The 24,955-nt window shown below is 40.9% G+C and overlaps 1 protein-coding gene across 1 annotated transcript in view; it reads right to left on the reverse strand.

Moving 5' to 3' along the window:
- LOC141014244 (protein NLRC3-like) overlaps nucleotides 1–24,955 on the reverse strand; it is a 34,670-nt gene continuing 9,715 nt past the window's right edge. Inside the window, exons 2-4 of the mRNA XM_073487957.1 lie at nucleotides 23,757–23,930; nucleotides 4,423–4,596; nucleotides 1–208 (exon numbers count right to left, since the gene is read on the reverse strand). Of these exons, the coding sequence (XP_073344058.1) occupies nucleotides 22–208; nucleotides 4,423–4,596; nucleotides 23,757–23,930 (535 nt within the window). The 3' untranslated portion in view covers nucleotides 1–21. The remainder of the gene's footprint in view (nucleotides 209–4,422; nucleotides 4,597–23,756; nucleotides 23,931–24,955) is intronic.

Consider the following 24,955-nt stretch of genomic DNA (forward strand, 5'->3'; position numbering starts at 1 on the left):
TATTAGTTAGCAGTAACAGAGTCAGTGAACTGACCTCAGAGTCTCCAGTCTACAGTTTGGACTCTGTAGAAAATCACACAGCAGCTTCACTCCTGAATCCTGCAGCTTGTTGTAGTCCAGCTGCAGCTCTCTCAGATGGGAGGGGTTGGACTTCAGAGCTGAGGCCAGAGAAGCACAGCTGATCTCTGACAAACTGCAGCTCCACAATCTGAATAAAGAATAAATGATGTAAGTTTAGAAGACAATGTTCCTGCTTGAAATCATTCAGTGTTTAATAATCTGTTCAGAGCTGAAGAAGGTTCAGAATGTAGAAGTTTAGAAAATGGAAACTCCAAACACCTGAACCCAACAGGATGCAGGTTCAACACTGTCAAATACACAAGTGACAAAACAAGTCTATGGTTACTCAAGGTGCCTAAATGTGTCCAGTTCATTACTGAGGAAGTCAGTGGTAGAGTTTATGATTTGAATTCTTGGATATTAAAAAAGCTGGTGTGCAAATGTTTATTATGGTCCCAGTAATATTTGTTGTTAGCGTGCACTGAAGTAGCAGATCACATGATATTTTAATGCAGTTTTAATCAAAAAGGTTATATCCTGACACGTCAGAGTGAGAAAAAAGACTTCATGTAAGTCTTCAAGTCAAAAAAGTCAAACTAAGTCCACAAAAGTGATCAAAAGTCAACATGTAACATTTCAAGCACATCAAATGTCTTTCACTTAAATTCTGCTCCTCGGCTCTTTTCTAATTAGACGTACACGTAGAGCATCTTTATAATAAAGATCATGAATTGATAACATGAAGCCTTTTATGTGATAAGCAGGACGCTGCTTCTTCTGTAACAGTGAAGTTAAAAGGACCATAGACTTGTGTGATTATATGTGGGGAGGGGTTTTCTTAAGCCTGTGGTCTGTGCCTGTGTGTGTTTGCTGCACATCTCTGAGGAACAAATACAGAAACACACAACCACAAACAGCAGCGACACTATTTCTAGTAAATTACCAGTGTTTTGTCAGATTCACTCACAGAATCCTGCCAAAATAGGACAGATGGTGAAAGGATATGGAGCCAGATCAAGGCCAAGAGGTTTGTTCATTTGGAGAAAATAAATGTATTAAAAAAAATAAAAGTTGAAAGTTCAAGTTTTGATCTTGAATCATAAAAAAATCAAAAACAAAAACAAAGTGAAGGAAAATGTTCATTTCAATTTAAATATGATTTGGATTTAATTCTGATATTCTTTTGAATAAATTATTTATTTTCTGTTTTCACTTCTATCATTTCATATTTGAGGTGTTATTTTTTCATCTGGCTCCATGAAAGGATCAGTAGAAATCATAAGCTGGCCATGGAGGACCACAGCACGGGGCGCTCGGTCTGGACAGCCCAGTTGGACACCTAAAACAAGCAGGTAGCACTTGGCAGCACGTCAGCCTCCTGCGTGTCCCACACAAGTGAGAGAGGAGACAATTATCAATAAAGGGGAAAGTTTCACACAAAGTTATGTGAATTTTGGAAGCAATGTTTTCTTTTGGCAGCTGTTTCACCCATTTTCAGGGGCAAAGTGAGTGGAGCAGAGCATTAGTGACACAGGGACGAGTGGCAAACGTCAGGCAGGGTTGTTTGCACATGCTCAACTCTCCCTCTGAGTTGGGTTGCCAGGTACCACGACACATACCCCCACACAGGACCTGAGAAGACCTTTTTGATCTGTATCACTATGAAAATGGGAGATTAATAGAGGCGTGACGATACACTCAGCTCATGAGATGAGACGATACACGATATTAGGTTCATGAGAACGAGAGGAGATTTTAACACTATTTTTAAAAAAACTTCTTAAAAATGTTATTTGATCAAAAGTTACAAAAAGCAAAACAATGCAGGTCCATTTTGAAATGTTTTAACGAGTAATCATCTTGTAATGAATGTGACTTCAGCTCTACTTTGTGACTGAGTATGAATTATCATATGCAGTAAAAGACACAAACAATATGTAAGAACTGTAAAAGGTTTCACCACAAACTCAACTGACTGGCTTCTCTCCTGTGTGATTTCTCATGAGTCTCTTCAGACCTTATAACTGTGCATGAACTATGTGTGAGCTTCTAACTTCTAATTGAAGCTGTGTGACCTTCTAACTGAACTCCTCTCCACAAATTGAAAGTGAAAAATAAAAACTGTATAAATAACAATAATGAATAACACTAAGTTTTTCTTAGTCTTCTTGTTTTAAGTGCAAACAATAATCAAAGTAGTTCTCTCTCAATACTTAAAGTGCAAACAGAGACTGACATGATTTCCCTCCAAGCATGATACAGAGCTGAGAGCTGGCTACAACTACACTGCCCAGCCTAAGATATGGTCACGTTCTTGTTCAAGAATATGAGCATGTCTACGTTTTCTGGCAGCAGTTGAGACCTTTGGGCACTAACTATGTCTCCTGCAGTTGAAAAGACACGCTCACTTGGAGCGGAGGTAGCAGGGATGGAAAGGTATGCTATCTGTGTAGAGGTTCAGGACCACTGGGATGGTGAACTTTGATTCCAATGTGTGGAGGAGTCGCCAGTTTTCCACCATGGGAAATGGCCTCATGTCAGCTGCAATGAAAACACTGATGTCTTTCGTTATTGCTGTGGCTCGAGCACTTGACTGTGGAAGTTGAGATGTAAACGCATTTGTCAGTGTTGTCCGGCATTTCAGTGTTTTCTTCACAGGCACGGTTGATTTCAGTAGAGAGCTGTGGTGGTTCTGTAGGTGTCTTTGCATAGTGCTCGTGTTAGCCGCGGTGTACGGCACTATTTTCTTACAGTTCTTACATATTGTTTGTGTCTTGTCTGTCAGTCTGTCGCCGTTTATTGTTTCCACCAGGCACCAAAATGCTGCCACACAAACGGTTTAAAAGTGGCGGGGGCATCTTCTATGCTAATTTCGAGTTCAGCGTCAGACACGTTTTAATATCTCGAGATCTCGGGTCACAAGATCTCGTCACACCCCGAGATATTATCAGGAGAAATTACCAAACGGGAGCACAGCAGGTGAAAGGCTTAAAAATAGGGAAAGACTCCCGTCTCACTTCCTGGTAGACAGGACGTAGACACCTGAACACAACAAGATGGAAGTTAAAATACAACTATTAGTTATGTAAAGATATAGTGGAGTCATGGTGTCCTGAACACAGAATGACGTCACACTCTCAGTGTGTGTGTTGTGATCTGAGCTGTGTGCATGTTAGTGCATGTGAGTGCCTCCCTGTCGCCTGATTTTGGATCCCACTGCTTATCTTGCTAAGATTGGCCCTAGTCTGCCTCTGATTATCTAACCCTGATATTCTTACCCTAACCCAAACCAGTCTCACTCCTCATGTCTGAACCAACAGAGGCAACAGCAGTAGGATCCATAATAACGCCTCTCTGTCGTCCCTGGTACTTTCTTAACATGGTGGCAGGGACACAAACTTGATCATATTACAGCTAAACAGTGAAAATATATTTCTGAGAGAATGAGGAACTTGATTCATATTTGGTCAACACTGCCTCAACACTGACAAACTGCAGCCCCTGAATCTGTATAAAGAATAAATGATGGAGATGAAAATTCATTTATAATCCAATCAGATGTGTTCAGGTTTTAAATGTGTAGCTCAACATTACTGTGTCCTCATCAATGAGCTTTTCTCTAAAATGAGTACAGATAAGATGAACCTTTCTTGATCCCTGTAGGAGAAATTCAATTTGACACTGCAGCACAAAGGAACAGTGTGCAAACAGTAACAGATAATAGCAGCTCGAGGTCGGAAGTGACTAAGAGAAAAATAAAATAGAATAAAATGAAAACATACTCCAAACACACACACACACACACAAACTTTGTCATTGTGTTATTGTGGATCATCATCAGCCTTCTACAGACATCATCCACATGTCAGCACAACATTCATACAGCTGTTCATGTCAACACAGATTAATAACATGCTGCTGATCTCAGTCAGGTCTGTTATTAGAGGAGAAAAAACTGAATTTTCTTTTAAACATCTTTTGAAAATATGCTTTGATCTGTGTGTGTTCTGTAGGATCAATATCAATGATCAGACATTATTTGTGAAAACACATTGACATCAACAGAAATCAAAATATTTCTACTTCAGCTTCTCAACTTTATCAATTTAAATCAAATGTTAGTTCAGTTCTTCTGTTAACAGATTAAATTATAAACATTAATTAACTTTAACAACTAACTGAACATTTTCTACAGTTTCTTGAAGAAACAGAAGTCTTTTGTGACTGAAGAAGAAATTTAGTTCAAGAAAATTGAAAATATGAACCAAAGGAGATTTACAACTTTATGGATGTAAGTAATGTATGAATGTAAACTCAAATGTTAATTTAACAATACAACAGTAACAGAGTCAGTGAACTGACCTCAGAGTCTCCAGTCTACAGTTTGGACTCTGTAGAAAATCACACAGCAGCTTCACTCCTGAATCCTGCAGCTTGTTGTGGCCCAGGTCCAGCTCTCTCAGATGGGAGGGGTTGGACTTCAGAGCTGAGGCCAGAGAAGCACAGCTGATCTCTGACAAACTGCAGCTCCTCAATCTGAATAAAGAATAAATGATGTAAGTTTAGGAGACAATGTTCCTGCTTGAAATCATTCAGTGTTTAATAATCTGTTCAGAGCTGAAGAAGGTTCAGAATGTAGAAGTTTAGAAAATGGAAACTCCAAACACCTGAACCCAACAGGATGCAGGTTCAACACTGTCAAATACACAAAGTGACAAAACAAGTATATGGTTACTCAAGGTGCCTAAATGTGTCCAGTTCATTCCTGAGGAAGTCAGTGGAAGAGTTTATGATTTGAAATCTTGGATATTAAAAAAGCTGGTGTGCAAATGTTTATTATGGTCCCAGTAATATTTGTTGTTAGCGTGCACTGAAGTAGCAGATCACATGATATTTTCATGCAGTTTTAATTAAAAAGGTTATATCCTGACACGTCAGAGTGAGTAAAAAGACTTCATGTAAGTCTTCAAGTCAAAAAAGTCAAACTAAGTCCACAAAAGTGATCAAAAGTCAACATGTAACATTTCAAGCACATAAAATGTCTTTCACTTAAATTCTGCTCCTCGGCTCTTTTCTAATTAGACGTACACGTAGAGCATCTTTATAATAAAGATCATGAATTGATAACATGAAGCCTTTTATGTGATAAGCAGGACGCTGCTTCTTCTGTAACAGTGAAGTTAAAAGGACCATAGACTTGTGTGATTATATGTGGGGAGGGGTTTTCTTAAGCCTGTGGTCTGTGCCTGTGTGTGTTTGCTGCACATCTCTGAGGAACAAATACAGAAACACACAATCAGTGTGTCTCAGTTCTTACATATTGTTCGTGTCTTGTCTGTCAGTCTGTCGCCGTTTATTGTTTCCATCAGGCACCAAAATGCTGCCACACAAACCATTTAAAAGTGGCGGGGGCATCTTCTATGCTAATTTTGAGTTCAATGTCAGAAACGTTTTAATATCATGAGATCTCGTGCCACAAGGTCTCGTCACACCCCGAGATATTAACAGGAGAAATTACCAAACGGGAGCACAGCAGGTGAAAGGCTTAAAAATAGGGAAAGACTCCTGTCTCACTTCCTGGTAGACAGGACGTAGACACCTGAACACAACAAGATGGAAGTTAAAATACAACTATTAGTTATGTAAAGATATAGTGGAGTCACGGTGTCCTGAACACAGAATGACATCACACTCTCAGTGTGTGTGTTGTGATCTGAGCTGTGTGCATGTTAGTGCATGTGAGTGCCTCCCTGTCGCCTCATTTTGGATCCCACTGCTTATCTTGCTAAGATTGGCCCTAGTCTGCCTCTGATTATCTTACCCTGATATTCTTACCCTAACCCAAACCAGTCTCACTCCTCATGTCTGAACCAACAAAGGCAACAGCAGTAGGATCCATAATAACGCCTCTCTGTCGTCCCTGGTATCTTCTTAACATGGTGGCAGGGACACAAACTTTATCATATTACAGCTAAACAGTGAAAATATATTTCTGAGAGAATGAGGAACTTGATTCATATTTGGTCAACACTGCCTCAACACTGACAAACTGCAGCCCCTCAATCTGAATAAAGAATAAATGATGGTGTTATGACTGTGGTCATCGTTTGGGTTGTTTGCAGTGCGTTTTGCTGTCTGTGTGTTTTTGATTTTTTTTATGCAAATAGGAGTGGGCCATCCCCAAGAAGTGATTGGTGGAGAGAGATCCGATTCAACCCGTGATTGGCTGCAGCTGATGGCACCCGATATATAAGGAGCCAAGATGGCGGCTGTCAGACAGACAGCACTTCCTCATCCTCCTCCTCTTCCAACCAGCCACATGTCCCTTGTGTAAAAGCCTTGGGTGGAGATCACCAAGCTTTTCTTTTGTTTGTTAAATAGTAAGGGTGGACTGCCTTTTTCGTTTGAACCTATTTTCTCCTGTTTTTTCGTTAGTGAGGGAGGTAAGTTTATTGTGATTTTGGTTTTTGAGTTAAGAGATTTATTTTTCCAGATAGAGGTGTTTTGGTTATTGTTTTGGCCTTGGTCCACCCCGAAGTTGCTTCCTTAGTTACATTTATAGTTGTTGATCCTTTAAGTTATTGTAAATAAACTGTTCTATTGTGAATATAAAAATTTGTGAGTGGCTGTTTGGGACTCGGGGAAGATTGGGGACCTGTTTTCATGTTGCGCTCTAGGCACCCCTAGACTGGAGCGTAACATGAATTGGGGGCTCGTCCATCTTCTTGTCGCGCTTTGTTACTAGTTGTTCTGGTTGGCAGTAAATTTTGGTGTGTGGGGGAATTATGGAGTTTGCACTGGATGATTTCATGGTCAGTCCATCTCTGAGTAAAATTGATAAATGTAGAAAAACGGATCTATTGATTTTGGCAAATTGTTATAATGTGCAAGTGCCTTACAGTGCCAGGAAGGCAGAAATTAAGCATTTGCTGTGTGCGGAGTTGGTGGAGCAGGGCGTCCTCCCGAACCCAGCTGCTGATGCGGTTGAGGCTGCTGCGGGTGACAAGGCCAGTGACGCACCTTTAGCTAAGGCGAAAGCAGCGGAGGCTGCTGGCACGCTCACTGCTGGTGTTGAGCTTGGGTCGGTCACAGATCCAGTCATGGGAGGCATGACTACGGAGGATCTCCGCCTAGCCCTCAAAATAAAGGAGGTCGAAACTCAAAATAAGCAGCTGGAGGTGCAGGCTATGCACCTGCGAATAAGAGCTCTTGAGCTTGAGAGAGACGCCCCTGTAGCTTCCACCCCGGTATCTCCTATTGGCCACAGCTCTGTTTCTGCTCCCGCTTTTGACATTAGTAAGCACATTGTACTAGTCCCTCCATTTCGTGAGTCTGAGGTGGACTCTTATTTCAGCGCTTTCGAGCGGATAGCTGCTGCCCTGAGTTGGCCAAAAGAATTCTGGTCACTGCTCCTCCAGTGTAAACTCATAGGGAAAGCTCAGGAAGTCTGTGCCAGCCTGTCTATTGAGGATAGCCTTGATTACAACATCCTAAAGAAAACTGTGTTGCAGGCCTACGAGCTGGTTCCCGAAGCGTATAGGCAGAAATTCAGAACTAGGGAAAAATCTGCTAACCAAACATATGTGGAGTTCGTGCGTGACAAGAGTGTGTTGTTTGACAAGTGGTGCCAAGCATGTAATGTTAAGACCGTGGCGGAAATGAGACAACTCATATTACTTGAAGAATTTAAAAAGTGTTTGCCGGATCGAATTGTTGTCTATTTGAATGAACAAAAAGAAACGTCAGTCACAAAAGCAGCTGTGCTGGCGGATGAATTCGTTCTGACCCACAAAAGTGTGTTTTCTATGCCAACCCCTCGTGTTTCACAGGTAATGCCTGAGCACAGAAACCGATCACCAAAGCTAACGCGTAAAAGCACATTACCAGCTGCAGCTGAGAACCGCGAGTGTTTTTATTGTCATGAGCCAGGTCATCTGATCGCTGTCTGTCCGACTCTTAGAAAAAAAACACACCACAAAAACACGAAGTCTCCCGCAGGTGTGGGTTTCATAAACACCACGTCCCCGCCTGAACAACATCCTGAGCCGTTACCTAACCCAGAGGTATACGATGAGGTTGACCCTCGTTTCAAGCCGTTTGTTTCAACTGGTTTTGTCTCTGTAACAAATGAATCTGATAAGGTACCCGTAACTATTCTTAGAGATACCGCCGCTTATCATTCATTCCTGCTGGCTAATGTCCTACCACTTTCAAATAAAACTTCATGCGATTCTGATTTGCTCGTGTGGGGAATTAAAATGAGTGAACTTAACGCCCCGCTTCACATGATCCACTTGGAGTCACCACTCGTATCGGGACATGTGAAAGTTGCCGTACTCCCACGGTTTCCGATTAGTGGCATTTCATTTATTTTGGGAAACGATTTGGCCGGGGGAAATGTGTTTCCTCTCCCCGAAGTAATTAACAATGTCAGTTCGGTTGTGTCTGCTGACTCTCCCACCTTTGTCTCTTCTGCTGTGTTGTTGCCTAAGTTGTTCCCTGTGTGCGCCATTACGCGCGCACAGGCTCGTAAATTGAGTGAAACTGTGGATTTGAATGAATCGTTCATGGCTACGTTAAGTGAGGGTGAGCCCTCTTTTTCAGTGGCTCCTGCTACTGAGGGTGACGAAGTAGCTAAATGTGTGAGTGAGTCTGAGTGTGTTCCTGCTGATAAGGATCTGAGTTTAAATCTCACCCGTGAAATGTTAATTGATGCGCAGAGAAATGATCCGTCTCTAACCCTGTGTCTGTCCTCGGTTGTAGCCGCTGAGGAAGACAGAAAACCTTGTGTGTATTTTCTGGACAACGGTGTATTGATGAGACGGTGGAGTCCTGACTGCAGCGAGACGCGCCTTGTCAATCAGGTAGTTGTGCCAACAGCCTATCGACCGCAGGTTTTGAGTCTCGCCCATGACGCCACCTTAGCTGGCCACCTTGGTGTTAAAAAAACGTACCACCGTGTGTTGCGCAATTTCTTCTGGCCCGGGTTAAAAGCCGACGTGACAAAGTATTGCCGCACCTGTCATACGTGCCAAATGGTTGGAAAGCCAAATCAAACCGTCCCTCCGGCCCCTCTTCACCCGATCCCGGTGCTTGGGGAGCCGTTTGAACGAGTTTTGGTGGATTGTGTTGGTCCCCTGCCAAAAACTAAATCCGGAAGCCAGTACATTTTGACAGTGATGTGCGCTGCGACGCGGTACCCTGAGGCCATCCCGCTGCGCACTCTCCGAACCAAACCCGTAGTGAAAGCCCTCACTAAGTTCTTTACAATTTTTGGGTTGCCTAAAACAATACAAAGCGATCAAGGCACAAATTTCACATCCAAATTATTTGCACAAGTGATGACAGAACTAAACATCAAACACATAACATCTAGTGCTTACCATCCAGAGTCCCAAGGCGCACTTGAAAGGTTCCATCAAACTTTAAAATCCATGTTGCGTAAATACTGCCTGGAGTCTGACAAGGATTGGGATGAGGGCCTCCCTTTGCTGTTGTTTGCTGTACGTGAAACTCCTCAAGAATCGCTAGGTTTCAGCCCTTGCGATTTGATTTTCGGCCATACTGTGCGTGGTCCTCTTCAACTCCTTAAAGAAAAGTGGCTGTCAGAGTCGCCGAAACTTGAACATAATGTGCTGGATTACGTCTGTTCTTTTCGTGAGCGTCTCAACATAGCATGCCAGTTGGCTCGCAATAATTTGGCACAGAGTCAAGTAAAAATGAAACACCGTTACGATAAAAAGTCCGTCCTTCGCGTATTCCAACCCGGTGAGGAAGTTTTGGTGCTGCTTCCGTTACCTGGATCCAGCCTGCAGTCTCAGTTTTCTGGTCCATACACGGTGGAGAGAAAAATTAGTGACACAGACTATGTTGTTCAAACTCCAGACCGGAAAAGAAAATCCAGAGTATGCCATATTAACATGCTGAAGCGTTACTTTTCCAGAAAGAGTGATCTCCTGAAATCCCCTACTGCGCCTGTGATGTCTGTGTCCGCTGTTCCGCCTCAGTACCACCTTGTGGATGATGGTTTGGCCGAGAAAAGTGGCTTGATGCCAGCCGCTCGTTTGAGAAATTCAGAGGTGCTGAGTAATTTGGAGAGTTTTCTGTCTCATCTATCTGCGTCATCCCGTGCAGATATTACAAAGTTGATTGAGGATAATTTGTTGCTTTTTTCTGATCATCCCAGTCAAACATCTGTACTATACCACGACATTGACGTGGAGGGCCACAAACCCATCAAGCAACATGCATACCGAGTAAACCCGACTAAAAGGGCCATGATGCAGCAGGAGGTGGAATATCTGACTGAGCATGGGTTAGCTGTTCCCAGTATAAGTTCGTGGAGCTCACCCTGTGTTTTGGTGCCGAAACCCGACAACACCCCTCGTTTTTGCAATGATTATAGAAAGGTCAACTCAGTCACAAAACCGGACTCGTTTCCACTCCCCAGGATGGAGGATTGTATCGACCGTGTAGGCTCCGCTAAATATGTGACAAAGCTGGACCTGTTAAAAGGTTATTGGCAGGTTCCTTTAACTCCCCGCGCCTCTGAAATCTCCGCTTTCGTCACACCCGACACCTTCCTCCAGTACACGGTTATGCCATTCGGGCTGCGTAATGCTCCCGCAACCTTCCAACGGTTAATGCACATCGTGTTGTCTGGCGTGGAAAACTGTGAAGCCTATTTAGATGATGTGGTTGCATACTCCTCCACCTGGTCCGATCATCTCCGCACACTATCCCTCATTTTCTGTCGTCTCCGTGAGGCCTCCCTCACGCTTAACCTCGCAAAATGTGAATTTGGCAAGGCCACTGTCACCTATTTGGGTAAACAGGTTGGTCAGGGACAGGTCCGTCCGCTGGCTGAGAAAGTGCAGACGATTATTGATTTCGCGGTTCCACAGTCCAAGAAAGCGCTGCGCCGTTTTCTTGGGATGTGTGGGTATTATCGGGGTTTCTGTCGAAATTTTTCCGATGTGGTGGCTCCTCTAACAGGTCTTGTGAGTCCGTTGAAACCCTTCGTTTGGTCCCCTGCTTGCCAGGCTGCCTTCGAGTCTGCCAAGGCGTTGTTATGTCGGGCACCTGTCCTCGCAGCACCCTGCTTTGCGCGTCCCTTTAAGCTAGAGGTTGACGCCAGCGCGTGCGGCGCAGGTGCTGTACTCTTACAGGAGGATGAGCAGGCTATCGACCATCCTGTCTGTTACTTCTCTAAGAAATTCAATAAGCACCAGCTTCACTACAGTACAATCGAGAAGGAAGCTCTTGCCCTCCTGTTGGCCTTACAGTACTTTGAAGTGTATATTGGATCTAGTTCACAGCCTGTCCAAGTATACACAGACCACAACCCACTAACATTCTTAGCAAATATGCGCAATTCAAACCAGCGGCTCATGCGCTGGTCTCTCCTTCTGCAGGACTTCAATTTGCAGATCCACCACAAAAAAGGAACCGAAAATATAATAGCTGACACTTTGTCCCGGTGTTACTCGGAGCAATAGTAATTAAACATTTAGGGATGTGTTTAATTCTTGAGTGTGGGGGTGTTATGACTGTGGTCATCGTTTGGGTTGTTTGCAGTGCGTTTTGCTGTCTGTGTGTTTTTGATTTTTTTTATGCAAATAGGAGTGGGCCATCCCCAAGAAGTGATTGGTGGAGAGAGATCCGATTCAACCCGTGATTGGCTGCAGCTGATGGCACCCGATATATAAGGAGCCAAGATGGCGGCTGTCAGACAGACAGCACTTCCTCATCCTCCTCCTCTTCCAACCAGCCACATGTCCCTTGTGTAAAAGCCTTGGGTGGAGATCACCAAGCTTTTCTTTTGTTTGTTAAATAGTAAGGGTGGACTGCCTTTTTCGTTTGAACCTATTTTCTCCTGTTTTTTCGTTAGTGAGGGAGGTAAGTTTATTGTGATTTTGGTTTTTGAGTTAAGAGATTTATTTTTCCAGATAGAGGTGTTTTGGTTATTGTTTTGGCCTTGGTCCACCCCGAAGTTGCTTCCTTAGTTACATTTATAGTTGTTGATCCTTTAAGTTATTGTAAATAAACTGTTCTATTGTGAATATAAAAATTTGTGAGTGGCTGTTTGGGACTCGGGGAAGATTGGGGACCTGTTTTCATGTTGCGCTCTAGGCACCCCTAGACTGGAGCGTAACAATGGAGATGAAAATTAATTTGTAATCCAATCAGATGTGTTCAGGTTTTAAATGTGTAGCTCAACATTACTGTGTCCTCATCAATGAGCTTTTCTCTAAAATGAGTAGAGTAACTTTGTCATTGTGTTATTGTGGATCATCATCAGCCTTCTACAGACATCATCCACATGTCAGCACAACATTCATACAGCTGTTCATGTCAACACAGATCAATAACATGCTGCTGATCTCAGTCAGGTCTGTTATTAGAGGAGAAAAAACTGAATTTTCTTTTAAAACATCTTATTTTGAAAATATGCTTTGATCTGTGTGTGTTCTGTAGGATCAATATCAATGATCAGACATTATTTGTGAAAACACATTGACATCAACAGAAATCTAAATATTTCTACTTCAGCTTCTCAACTTTATCAATTTAAATCAAATGTTAGTTCAGTTCTTCTGTTAACAGATTAAATTATAAACATTAATTACCTTTAACAACTAACTGAACATTTTCTACAGTTTCTTGAAGAAACAGAAGTCTTTTGTGACTGAAGAAGAAATTTAGTTCAAGAAAATTGAAAATATGAACCAAAGGAAATCTATAACTTTATCAATGTAAGTTATGTATGAATGTAAACTCAAATATTAGTTAGCAGTAACAGAGTCAGTGAACTGACCTCAGAGTCTTCAGTCTACAGTTTGGACTCTGTAGAAAATCACACAGCAGCTTCACTCCTGAATCCTGCAGCTTGTTGTAGTCCAGGTCCAGCTGTCTCAGATGGGAGGGGTTGGACTTCAGTGCTGAGGCCAGAGAAGCACAGCTGATGTCTGACAAACTGCAGCTGTCCAATCTGAATAAAGAATAAATGATGTAAGTTTAGAAGACAATGTTCCTGCTTGAAATCATTCAGTGTTTAATAATCTGTTCAGAGCTGAAGAAGGTTCAGAATGTAGAAGTTTAGAAAATGGAAACTCCAAACACCTGAACCCAACAGGATGCAGGTTCAACACTGTCAAATACACAAAGTGACAAAACAAGTATATGGTTACTCAAGGTGCCTAAATGTGTTCAGTTCATTACTGAGGAAGTCAGTGGTAGAGTTTATGATTTCAATTCTTGGAAATTAAAAAAGCCGGTGGGCAATTTTTTATTGTGGTCCCAGTAATATTTGTTGTTAGCGTGCACTGAAGTAGCAGATCCAGGCCCGGAGTGGCTAATCATGAGGACCGGGACAATTCCCGGTGGGCTGGTCTGACTTTTGGGCTGCGAGGGCCGGTGTTCAATTATTATTTTTATTTATTTATTTTGGGCCGGTGTTCAGTCATGGCACTGATTGGGTATTATGTGTATGCTGTTACCGCTGCACCTGGGCCCGTCTCAACTGGCAGCTCTTTTTTTTTTTTTTTTTGCAGACGCAGCCTGACGTAACACGTCCGTGCACACCGCACACTGTCAGTGGTGTTTGTAGGCTGGCTCCAGCCACAGAAGTGCAAGGGTGTTTGCAAAATGGAAAATAAAAAGAGCAAGGGTGGTGCAGAAAAAGCGAGAATTAAAAAGAGAAAAGTACTGGAGACAGATGCAGCCAAATGTGCAAAAATCAGCAGCTTTTTCAATAAAACGAGCTTGCGGTCTGAAACGACCAATGAAGATGATGAAACGGGTAAGGCAAGATGTTGAACAAAATGCAACTTTACCTGCACCGTTCAAGTTAATTAATTAGCCTATCAAGTCAATGAATTGCGTGTCGTTGAAACATATAGCCTGCCTAATCTAACGTTACATCATTTAAATAATAGTATGATGCGACACCACATAACTGGGAAACTTTGTCTTGTAGCCCCTCAGATGCAAGATGCAGCACCAAGCATCAGCCATGAGCCCAACACAGGTCCAGAGTGGGCGGGTAGGATTGCTCATTGAGTGAATATTATTAGAATTAATATAATGAAGAGTATGGTGTAGACCTGCTCTATATGAAGATAATTGATGATGATAGATGATTCAGCACTACAATAATGAAACTGACTTGAATTTTTGACTTGAAAAAGGGGAGATTTGTGTTGAGAATTATGACCATTTTTAAAATGTGATTTAGTGTCAGAGGCAGAGCAAGGAGCTAGTGGTGAGGAAGGGATAGCTGCTGTCATGGAAGGAACAGGTGAGCTAGTGTGTGAACAAGCAAGCATCAGTTCCAATATAACCACTTTCTATGCCCAAATGATAGTAGTGGCCCAATATACTATTTATCATTAAAACTAAGATAGTAAACAAAGCACACAATTGAAAGTGAATAGGATGAAAGTAATATGGAATAAGCCTGCATATTTTGCCATTGAAAAAATCTAAATTGGTTCAGTGCACTCATGTTGAAATATATCCACATTGTGAAGCAACCATTACTTGCACTGAAATGGAATTATTTTAGAAAAAATACACGGGATTACAAGGCTTTAGAGAACAGTGTGCTATTGTAGGCTGAACATGTAAAGTTATAATTACATTATTTTAATATAATAGGTCGTGATCTAAAGTGGGCCGGTCTGAGGCATGAAACTCCGGGGCTGAAAATGAGTCCCACTCCGGCTCTGAGCAGATCACATGATATTTTAATGCAGTTTTAATCAAAAAGGTTATATCCTGACACGTCAGAGTGAGTAAAAAGACTTCATGTAAGTCTTCAAGTCAAAAAAGTCAAACGAGGTCCACAAAAGTGATCAAAAGTCAACATGTAACATTTCAAGCACATAAAATGTCTTTCACTTAAATTCTGCTCCTCGGCTCTTTTCTAATTAGACGTACACGTAGAGCATCTTTATAATAAAGATCATGAATTGATAACATGAAGCCTTTTATGTGATAAGCAGGACGCTGCTTCTTCTGTAACAATGAAGTTAAAAGGACCATAGACTTGTGTGATTATATGTGGGGAGGGGTTTTCTTAAGCCTGTGGTCTGTGCCTGTGTGTGTTTGCTGCACATCTCTGAGGAACAAATACAGAAACACACAATCACAAACAGCAGCGACACTATTTCTAGTAAATTACCAGTGTTTTGTCAGATTCACTCACAGAATCCTGTCAAAATAGGACAGATGGTGAAAGGATATGGAGCCAGATCAAGGCCAAGAGGTTTATTCATTTGGAGAAAAATAAATGTTTGAAAGAATTAAATTTGAACTTGAAAGTTCAAGTTTTGATCTTGAATCATAAAAAAATCAAAAACATTTTCAAAATAAAAATAAGTGAAGGAAAAATTTCATTTCAATTTAAATATGATTTGGATTTAATTCTGATATTCTTTTGAATAAATTATTTATTTTCTATTTTCACTTATATCATTTCATATTTGAGGTCTTATTTTTTCATCTGGCTCCATGAAAGGATCAGTAGAAATCATAAGCTGGCCATGGAGGACCACAGCACGGGGCGCTCGGGCTGGACAGCCCAGTTGGACACCTAAAACAAGCAGGTAGCACTTGGCAGCACGTCAGCCTCCTGCGTGTCCCACACAAGTGAGAGGAGACAATTATCAATAAAGGGGAAAGTTTCACACAAAGTTATGTGAATTTTGGAAGCAATGTTTTCTTTTTGGCAGCTGTTTCACCCATTTTCAGGGGCAAAGTGAGTGGAGCAGAGCATTAGTGACACAGGGACGAGTGGCAAACGTCAGGCAGGGTTGTTGGCACATGCTCAACTCTCCCTCTGAGTTGGGTTGCCAGGTACAAGGACACATACCCCCACACAGGACCTGAGAAGACCTTTTTGATCTGTATCACTATGAAAATGGGAGATTAATAGAGATGTGACGATACACTCAGCTCACCAGACGAGATGATACATGATATTGGGTTCATGAGAACAAGACTAACATTTTTTTTAAGTTACAAAACGCAAAACAATGCAGGTCCATTTTGAAATGTTTTAACTAGTAATCATCTTGTAATGAATGTGACTTCAGCTCTACTTTGTGACTGAGTATGAATTATAATATGCAGTAAAAGACACAAACAATATGTAAGAACTGTAAAAGGTTTCACCACAAACTCAACTGACTGGCTTCTCTCCTGTATGATTTCTCATGAGTCTCTTCAGACCTTATAACTGTGCATGAACTATGTGTGAGCTTCTAACTTCTAATTGAAGCTGTGTGACTTTCTAACTGAACTCCTCTCCACAAATTGAAAGTAAAAAATAAAAACAGCATAAATAACAAAAATAAATTACATTAAGTTTTTCTTAGTCTTCTTGTTTTAAGTGCAAACAATAATCAAAGTAGTTCTCTCTCAATACTTAAAGAGCAAACAGAGACTGACATGATTTCCCTCCAAGCATGATACAGAGCTGAGAGCTGGCTACAACTACACTGCCCAGCCTAAGATATGGTCACGTTCTTGTTCAAGAATATGAGCATGTCTACGTTTTCTGGCAGCAGTTGAGACCTTTGGGTACAAACTATGTCTCATGCAGTTGAAAAGACACGCTCACTTGGAGCAAAGGTAGCAGGGATGGAAAGGTATGGTATCTGTGTAGAGGTTCAGGACCACTGGGATGGTGAACTTTGATTCCCATGTGTGGAGGAGTCGCCAGTTTTCCACCATGGGAAATGGCCTCATGTCAGCTGCAATGAAAACACTGATGTCTTTCGTTATTGCTGTGGCTCGAGCACTTGACTGTGGAAGTTGAGATGTAAAAGCATTTGTCAGCGTTGTCCGGCCTTTCAGTGTTTTCTTCACAGGCACGGTTGATTTCAGTAGAGAGCTGTGGTGGTTCTGTAGGTGTCTTTGCATAGTGCTCATGTTAGCCGCGGTGTACGGCACTATTTTCTTACAGTTCTTACATATTGTTCGTGTCTTGTCTGTCAGTCTGTCGCCGTTTATTGTTTCCATCAGGTATCAAAATAATATCAGACGAATGATTTAAAAGTGGCAGGGGCATCTTCTATGCTAATTTCGAGTTTGACGTCAGACACGCTTTAATAACATGAGATCTCGGGTCACAAGAACTCGTCACACCCCGAGATATTATCATGAGAAATGACCAAACGGGAGCACAGCAGGTGAAAGGCTTAAAAATAGGGAAAGACTCCTGTCTCACTTCCTGGTAGACAGGACGTAGACACCTGAACACAACAAGATGGAAGTTAAAATACAACTATTAGTTATGTAAAGATATAGTGGAGTCACGGTGTCCTGAACACAGAATGACATCACACTCTCAGTGTGTGTGTTGTGATCTGAGCTGTGTGCATGTTAGTGCATGTGAGTGCCTCCCTGTCGCCTCATTTTGGATCCCACTGCTTATCTTGCTAAGATTGGCCCTAGTCTGCCTCTGATTATCTTACCCTGATATTCTTACCCTAACCCAAACCAGTCTCACTCCTCATGTCTGAACCAACAAAGGCAACAGCAGTAGGATCCATAATAACGCCTCTCTGTCGTCCCTGGTATCTTCTTAACATGGTGGCAGGGACACAAACTTTATCATATTACAGCTAAACAGTGAAAATATATTTCTGAGAGAATGAGGAACTTGATTCATATTTGGTCAACACTGCCTCAACACTGACAAACTGCAGCCCCTCAATCTGAATAAAGAATAAATGATGGAGATGAAAATTAATTTGTAATCCAATCAGATGTGTTCAGGTTTTAAATGTGTAGCTCAACATTACTGTGTCCTCATCAATGAGCTTTTCTCTAAAATGAGTAGAGTAACTTTGTCATTGTGTTATTGTGGATCATCATCAGCCTTCTACAGACATCATCCACATGTCAGCACAACATTCATACAGCTGTTCATGTCAACACAGATCAATAACATGCTGCTGATCTCAGTCAGGTCTGTTATTAGAGGAGAAAAAACTGAATTTTCTTTTAAAACATCTTATTTTGAAAATATGCTTTGATCTGTGTGTGTTCTGTAGGATCAATATCAATGATCAGACATTATTTGTGAAAACACATTGACATCAACAGAAATCTAAATATTTCTACTTCAGCTTCTCAACTTTATCAATTTAAATCAAATGTTAGTTCAGTTCTTCTGTTAACAGATTAAATTATAAACATTAATTACCTTTAACAACTAACTGAACATTTTCTACAGTTTCTTGAAGAAACAGAAGTCTTTTGTGACTGAAGAAGAAATTTAGTTCAAGAAAATTGAAAATATGAACCAAAGGAAATCTATAACTTTATCAATGTAAGTTATGTATGAATGTAAACTCAAATATTAGTTAGCAGTAACAGAGTCAGTGAACTGACCTCAGACTCTCCAGTCTACAGTTTGGACTCTGTAGAAAATCACACAGCAGCTTCACTCCTGAATCCTGCAGCTTGTTGACACTCAGGTCCAGCTCTCTCAGATGGGAGGGGTTGGACTTCAGAGCTGAGGCCAGAGAAGCACAGCTGATCTCTGACAAACTGCAGCGCCACAATCTGAATAAAGAATAAATGATGTAAGTTTAGAAGACAATGTTCCTGCTTGAAATCATTCAGTGTTTAATAATCTGTTCAGAGCTGAAGAAGGTTCAGAATGTAGAAGTTTAGAAAATGGAAACTCCAAACACCTGAACCCAACAGGATGCAGGTTCAACACTGTCAAATACACAAAGTGACAAAACAAGTATATGGTTACTCAAGGTGCCTAAATGTGTCCAGTTCATTACTGAGGAAGTCAGTGGGAGAGTTTATGATTTGAATTCTTGGATATTAAAAAAGCTGGTGTGCAAATTTTAATTGTGGTCCCAGTAATATATGTTGTTAGTCTGCACTGAAGTAGCAGATCACATGATATTTTAATGCAGTTTTAATCAAAAAGGTTATATCCTGACACGTCAGAGTGAGTAAAAAGACTTCATGTAAGTCTTCAAGTCAAAAAAGTCAAACTAAGTCCACAAAAGTGATCAAAAGTCAACATGTAACATTTCAAGCACATAAAATGTCTTTCACTTAAATTCTGCTCCTCGGCTCTTTTCTAATTAGACGTACACGTAGAGCATCTTTATAATAAAGATCATGAATTGATAACATGAAGCCTTTTATGTGATAAGCAGGACGCTGCTTCTTCTGTAACAATGAAGTTAAAAGGACCATAGACTTGTGTGATTATATGTGGGGAGGGGTTTTCTTAAGCCTGTGGTCTGTGCCTGTGTGTGTTTGCTGCACATCTCTGAGGAACAAATACAGAAACACACAACCACAAACAGCAGTGACACTATTTCTAGTAAATTACCAGTGTTTTGTCAGATTCACTCACAGAATCCTGCCAAAATAGGACAGATGGTGAAAGGATATGGAGCCAGATCAAGGCCAAGAGGTTTGTTCATTTGGAGAAAATAAATGTATTGAAAAAATAAAACTTGAAAGTTCAAGTTTTGATCTTGAATCATAAAAAAATCAAAAACATTTTCAAAATAAAAATAAGTGAAGGAAAATGTTCATTTCAATTTAAATATGATTTGGATTTAATTCTGATTTTCTTTGAATAAATTATTCATTTTTTATTTTCACTTCTATCATTTCATATTTGAGGTGTTATTTTTTCATCTGGCTCCATGAAAGGATCAGTAGAAATCATAAGCTGGCCATGGAGGACCACAGCACGGGGCGCTCGGTCTGGACAGCCCAGTTGGACACCTAAAACAAGCAGGTAGCACTTGGCAGCACGTCAGCCTCCTGCGTGTCCCACACAAGTGAGAGAGGAGACAATTTTCAATAAAGGGGAAAGTTTCACACAAAGTTATGTGAATTTTGGAAGCAATGTTTTCTTTTTGGCTGCTGTTTCACCCATTTTCAGGGGCAAAGTGAGTGGAGCAGAGCATTAGTGACACAGGGACGAGTGGCAAACGTCAGGCAGGGTTGTTGGCACATGCTCAACTCTCCCTCTGAGTTGGGTTGACAGGTACCACGACACATACCCCCACACAGGACCTGAGAAGACCTTTTTGATTTGTATCACTATGAAAATGGGAGATTAATAGAGATGTGACGATACACTCAGCTCATGAGATGAGATGATACACGATATTGGGTTCATGAGAACGAGACGTTAACATTTTTTTTAAGTTACAAAATGCAAAACAATGCAGGTCCATTTTGAAATGTTTTAACTAGTAATCATCTTGTAATGAATGTGACTTCAGCTCTACTTTGTGACTGAGTATGAATTATCATATGCAGTAAAAGACACAAACAATATGTAAGAACTGTAAAAGGTTTCACCACAAACTCAGCTGACTGGCTTCTCTCCTGTATGATTTCTCATGAGTCTCTTCAGACCTTATAACTGTGCATGAACTATGTGTGAGCTTCTAACTTCTAATTGAAGCTGTGTGACCTTCTAACTGAACTCCTCTCCACAAATTGAAAGTAAAAAATAAAAACAGTATAAATAACAATAATGAATAACACTAACTTTTTCTTAGTCGTCTTGTTTTAAGTGCAAACAATAATCAAAGTAGTTCTCTCTCAATACTAAAGTGCAAACAGAGACTGACATGATTTCCCTCCAAGCATGATACAGAGCTGAGAGCTGGCTACAACTACACTGCCCAGCCTAAGATATGGTCACGTTCTTGTTCAAGAATATGAGCATGTCTACGTTTTCTGGCAGCAGTTGAGACCTTTGGGCACTAACTATGTCTCCTGCAGTTGAGAAGACACGCTCACTTGGAGCGGAGGTAGCAGGGATGGAAAGGTATGCTATCTGTGTAGAGGTTCAGGACCACTGGGATGGTGAACTTTGATTCCCATGTGTGGAGGCGTCGCTGATTTTCCACCATGGGAAATGGCCTCATGTCAGCTGCAATGAAAACACTGATGTCTTTCGTTATTGCTGCGGCTCGAGCACTTGACTATGGAAGTTGAGATATAAAAGCATTTGTCAGTGTTGTCCGGCCTTTCAGTGTTTTCTTCACAGGCACGGTTGATTTCAGTAGAGAGCTGTGGTGGTTCTGTAGGTGTCTTTGCATAGTGCTCGTGTTAGCCGCGGTGTACGGCACTATTTTCTTACAGTTCTTACATATTGTTCGTGTCTTGTCTGTCAGTCTGTCGCCATTTATTGTTTCCATCAGGCACCAAAATGCTGCCGCACAAACGATTTAAAAGTGGCGGGGGCATCTTCTATGCTAATTTTGAGTTCAATGTCAGACACGTTTTAATAACATGAGATCTCGTGACACAAGATCTCGTCACACCCCGAGATATTAACAGGAGGAATTACCAAACGGGAGCACAGCAGGTGAAAGGCTTAAAAATAGGGAAAGGCTCCTGTCTCACTTCCTGGTAGACAGGACGTAGACACCTGAACACAACAAGATGGAAGTAAAATACAACTATGAGTTATGTAAAGATATAGTGGAGTCATGGTGTTCTGAACACAGAATGACGTCACACTCTCAGTGTGTGTGTTGTGATCTGAGCTGTGTGCATGTTAGTGCATGTGAGTGCCTCCCTGTCGCCTCATTTTGGATCCCACTGCTTATCTTGCTAAGATTGGCCCTAGTCTGCCTCTGATAATCTTACCCTGATATTCTTACCCTAACCCAAACCAGTCTCACTCCTCATGTCTGAACCAACAAAGGCAACAGCAGTAGGATCCATAATAACGCCTCTCTGTCGTCCCTGGTACTTTCTTAACATGGTGGCAGGGACACAAACTTTATCATATTACAGCTAAACAGTGAATATAATATATTTCTGAGAGAACGAGGAACTTGATTCATATTTGGTCAACACTGCCTCAACACTGACAAACTGCAGCCCCTCAATCTGTATAAAGAATAAATGATGGAGATGAAAATTAATTTATAATCCAATCAGATGTGTTCAGGTTTTAAATGTGTAGCTCAACATTACTGTGTCCTCATCAATGAGCTTTTCTCTAAAATGAGTAGAGTAACTTTGTCATTGTGTTATTGTGGATCATCATCAGCCTTCTACAGACATCATCCACATGTCAGCACAACATTCATACAGCTGTTCATGTCAACACAGATCAATAACATGCTGCTGATCTCAGTCAGGTCTGGAACTAGAGATCCTCATTAAATAAGACATGTAGGGCTGTAAAGCCTGTGTAATTAAAGGAGAGGTCCACATTCACTCAAGTCTGTATAAAATAAAAAACAGCCCTTAAAAGTAAAGTTGGTGATTTAGGTAATTTGTTAAAAGTTCAAAAGTGAGTTGTGTGAGTTCAAATACATCTTAAAACATTTACAAACATTTAATTGTGTTGCCATCTACTGATCAGCAGTAATTCACAGTCAATAAAATTCTTCAGCCTTGGAGAAAATTGGTCTGTAAGTAATGTGTATAAATAATTATCAAACACATTTTTAAAGGAATGTCAGGTAACACTTTACAGTACAGTACACAAAAATGTGACAAGTTACTAAGAAATGAGTGAAGAATGAATCAAACGCCCTGATAATCAATGAACTGGTAAGAAATCTCTCTTTTTTCTTTTTTTTGAAGGTCGTTTTGGTTTCAGAACAAACTGAACTGAACTGTCTACTGTAGCACTTGATCAATGACAATTACTTTGACTAAACTTAAAAAAGAAACGTGAAAGAAATGTCCTTTGTTTTGTGGACTTTGTGTGTTTTTATGAGTATTTAAATATATGCATGAGAACGAGCTCGACCCTCCCTACACACTCAAAACTCCTCAACACTGAACAGACAGTGACTGATGTCAGTCTGATGTTTCACTTCACTTGTTGAGGAACTCATTAAGTAATTAGTACGAATGCATCATCACTAGTGTTTGTCCTCTAAGCAGCTGGTTTATCAGGAACGACTCATGAAGAAAGTGGTCAGTATGTTGATTCATGGATATTTATGAACTGATCATGACATCATTTTTTATTAATATAGTATCTCCCAGTCTGTTCTTCAGAAACTCATCATTATCTATTAAATATAGTAGTAACTACTCTCATTTTGTGTAGAACGTTGTAAAGTGTTATTGAAAGTCATTTTATAAACTTTTCTATTGTTTTGGTCAAACTATGAGTATAATACTGATAATGTTTGTCAAATGATGAAGTCAAAACAGTTTGAAACATTCTGTTCTGATTAACATTTGCTATTTACATCAGTGGTCCAGCTGATCTACAGCAGATGGATAAATACCACCACAGGTAAGAGGAAAAAATATATTTTTATACCATGGTCTGGGTGAAAACTGGATCCTGATTGGCTGCAGGCTGTCCATAAACTTTTGATATACCAACACCTCTGGAAGTACTCGAGTAGTTCAAGTGAAACTGTCCGTTCTAAATTAATGATCCTGTTTCTAAAATGAGTGGGACTGGCATCAGCTGGATGCTAACACTTACAAGTTAGAAATAAACTGAATGAAAAAAATAAATAAATAAAAACACTGAATCGAGTCCTTCAGTGCAGCCTCCTCTGAACACCACAGGATGGAGCCACTTGGATACACAGAAAATGTCTCAAAGAAATCGCAAATCTTGAAAGTTAATTAACTAAACTGTTTAAGTCTCAGTGAAGGGTTTGAATTGAATATATGGAAAAACAAGACAATGAACTGACCTCAGACTCTCTAGAGCACAGTTTTGACTCTCCAGTCCAACAGACAGGAGCTTCACTCCTGAATCCTTCAGGCTGTTTGAACTCAGGTCCAGCTCTCTCAGATGGGAGGGGTTGGACTTCAGAGCTGAGGCCACAACTTCACAGTGAGTCTCTGAGAGTTCACAGCGAGAAAGTCTGTCATGACACAGATATTACAAAAATGTTATTATGAAAGAGGACACTTTATATTTACTTCATGCATTTGATGTCAAAACAGTTTGAAACATTTTGTTCTGAATGACATTTGCTATTTACATCAGTGGTTCAGCAAACCTTCATCTGATCTGTGTTTGACATGAAACAGTTATTCTCATCACTCTCTATGATAGGATTTGCTTATATGTAAGTTACAGTTTATATCATTTTGTACTCAAATAACCTTTTATTCGCCTGCTTACTGTCTCTGTCTCATCCAAGGTCGCTGCATCCGGTATCTTGTGTTCTGAGGAGGTGGGGGCTGCGCACCCACTTGCGAAACAGTTTTTTAAGAACTCAACCACAGAGAAGCAAAGCACCTGTTGTCTCTGTTTTGATCCTTGTATGGTGTTATGTTTTACACTCACATTTTGTTATCACTTTGATGCACACAGCTGTTAACCGTCAGGAAGCAATTCCAATGTAACTAAGAAACACCCATGCTTTAATAAAAAGAGAGGAGGCGAACAAGTGTGCTCAGAGCGGGGTGGAGATTTGTAACTGTGCACATCTCTGTCCGTTCTCCTCGCGAGTAAGAAATTGAACGCCTTGTCTGACTCTCTTTGTGTTTGTGTTTAATAATGTTTCAGGTGATTAAACCTGACATTTACTTGGTCCTTCGAGCCGGATGCCAACAGACCTGAGGATTCCAGCGGGTGAGACGAACTCCAGAAAGACCGTGGCCACGGCAAGCTTTTAGGAGAGCTTCTTCAGACCTTTTTAAAGGACTGGACATCGACTCACCAGCTGGGATCCGACGGTTGACGGCAGTTCGGAGAGAGAAGACAACAGCGGTAAGAAAAAGCTTTGTTAAAGAGAGCGAATGACTGAGGGTCATTGCGCGTACAAAACCCTGTAAATCCTAGGCACTAACAGGTAAAATAGTAAGAAAACAAGGGAGTTTCTTAAAGAAAGGATGGCAGTATCCTCTAGCGATAGTTAATTTCTGCAAATAAAAGGTGGCG

This window comes from Pagrus major, chromosome 19 (assembly GCF_040436345.1).
Source record: "Pagrus major chromosome 19, Pma_NU_1.0".
Taxonomy (NCBI): Eukaryota; Metazoa; Chordata; class Actinopteri; order Spariformes; family Sparidae; genus Pagrus; species Pagrus major.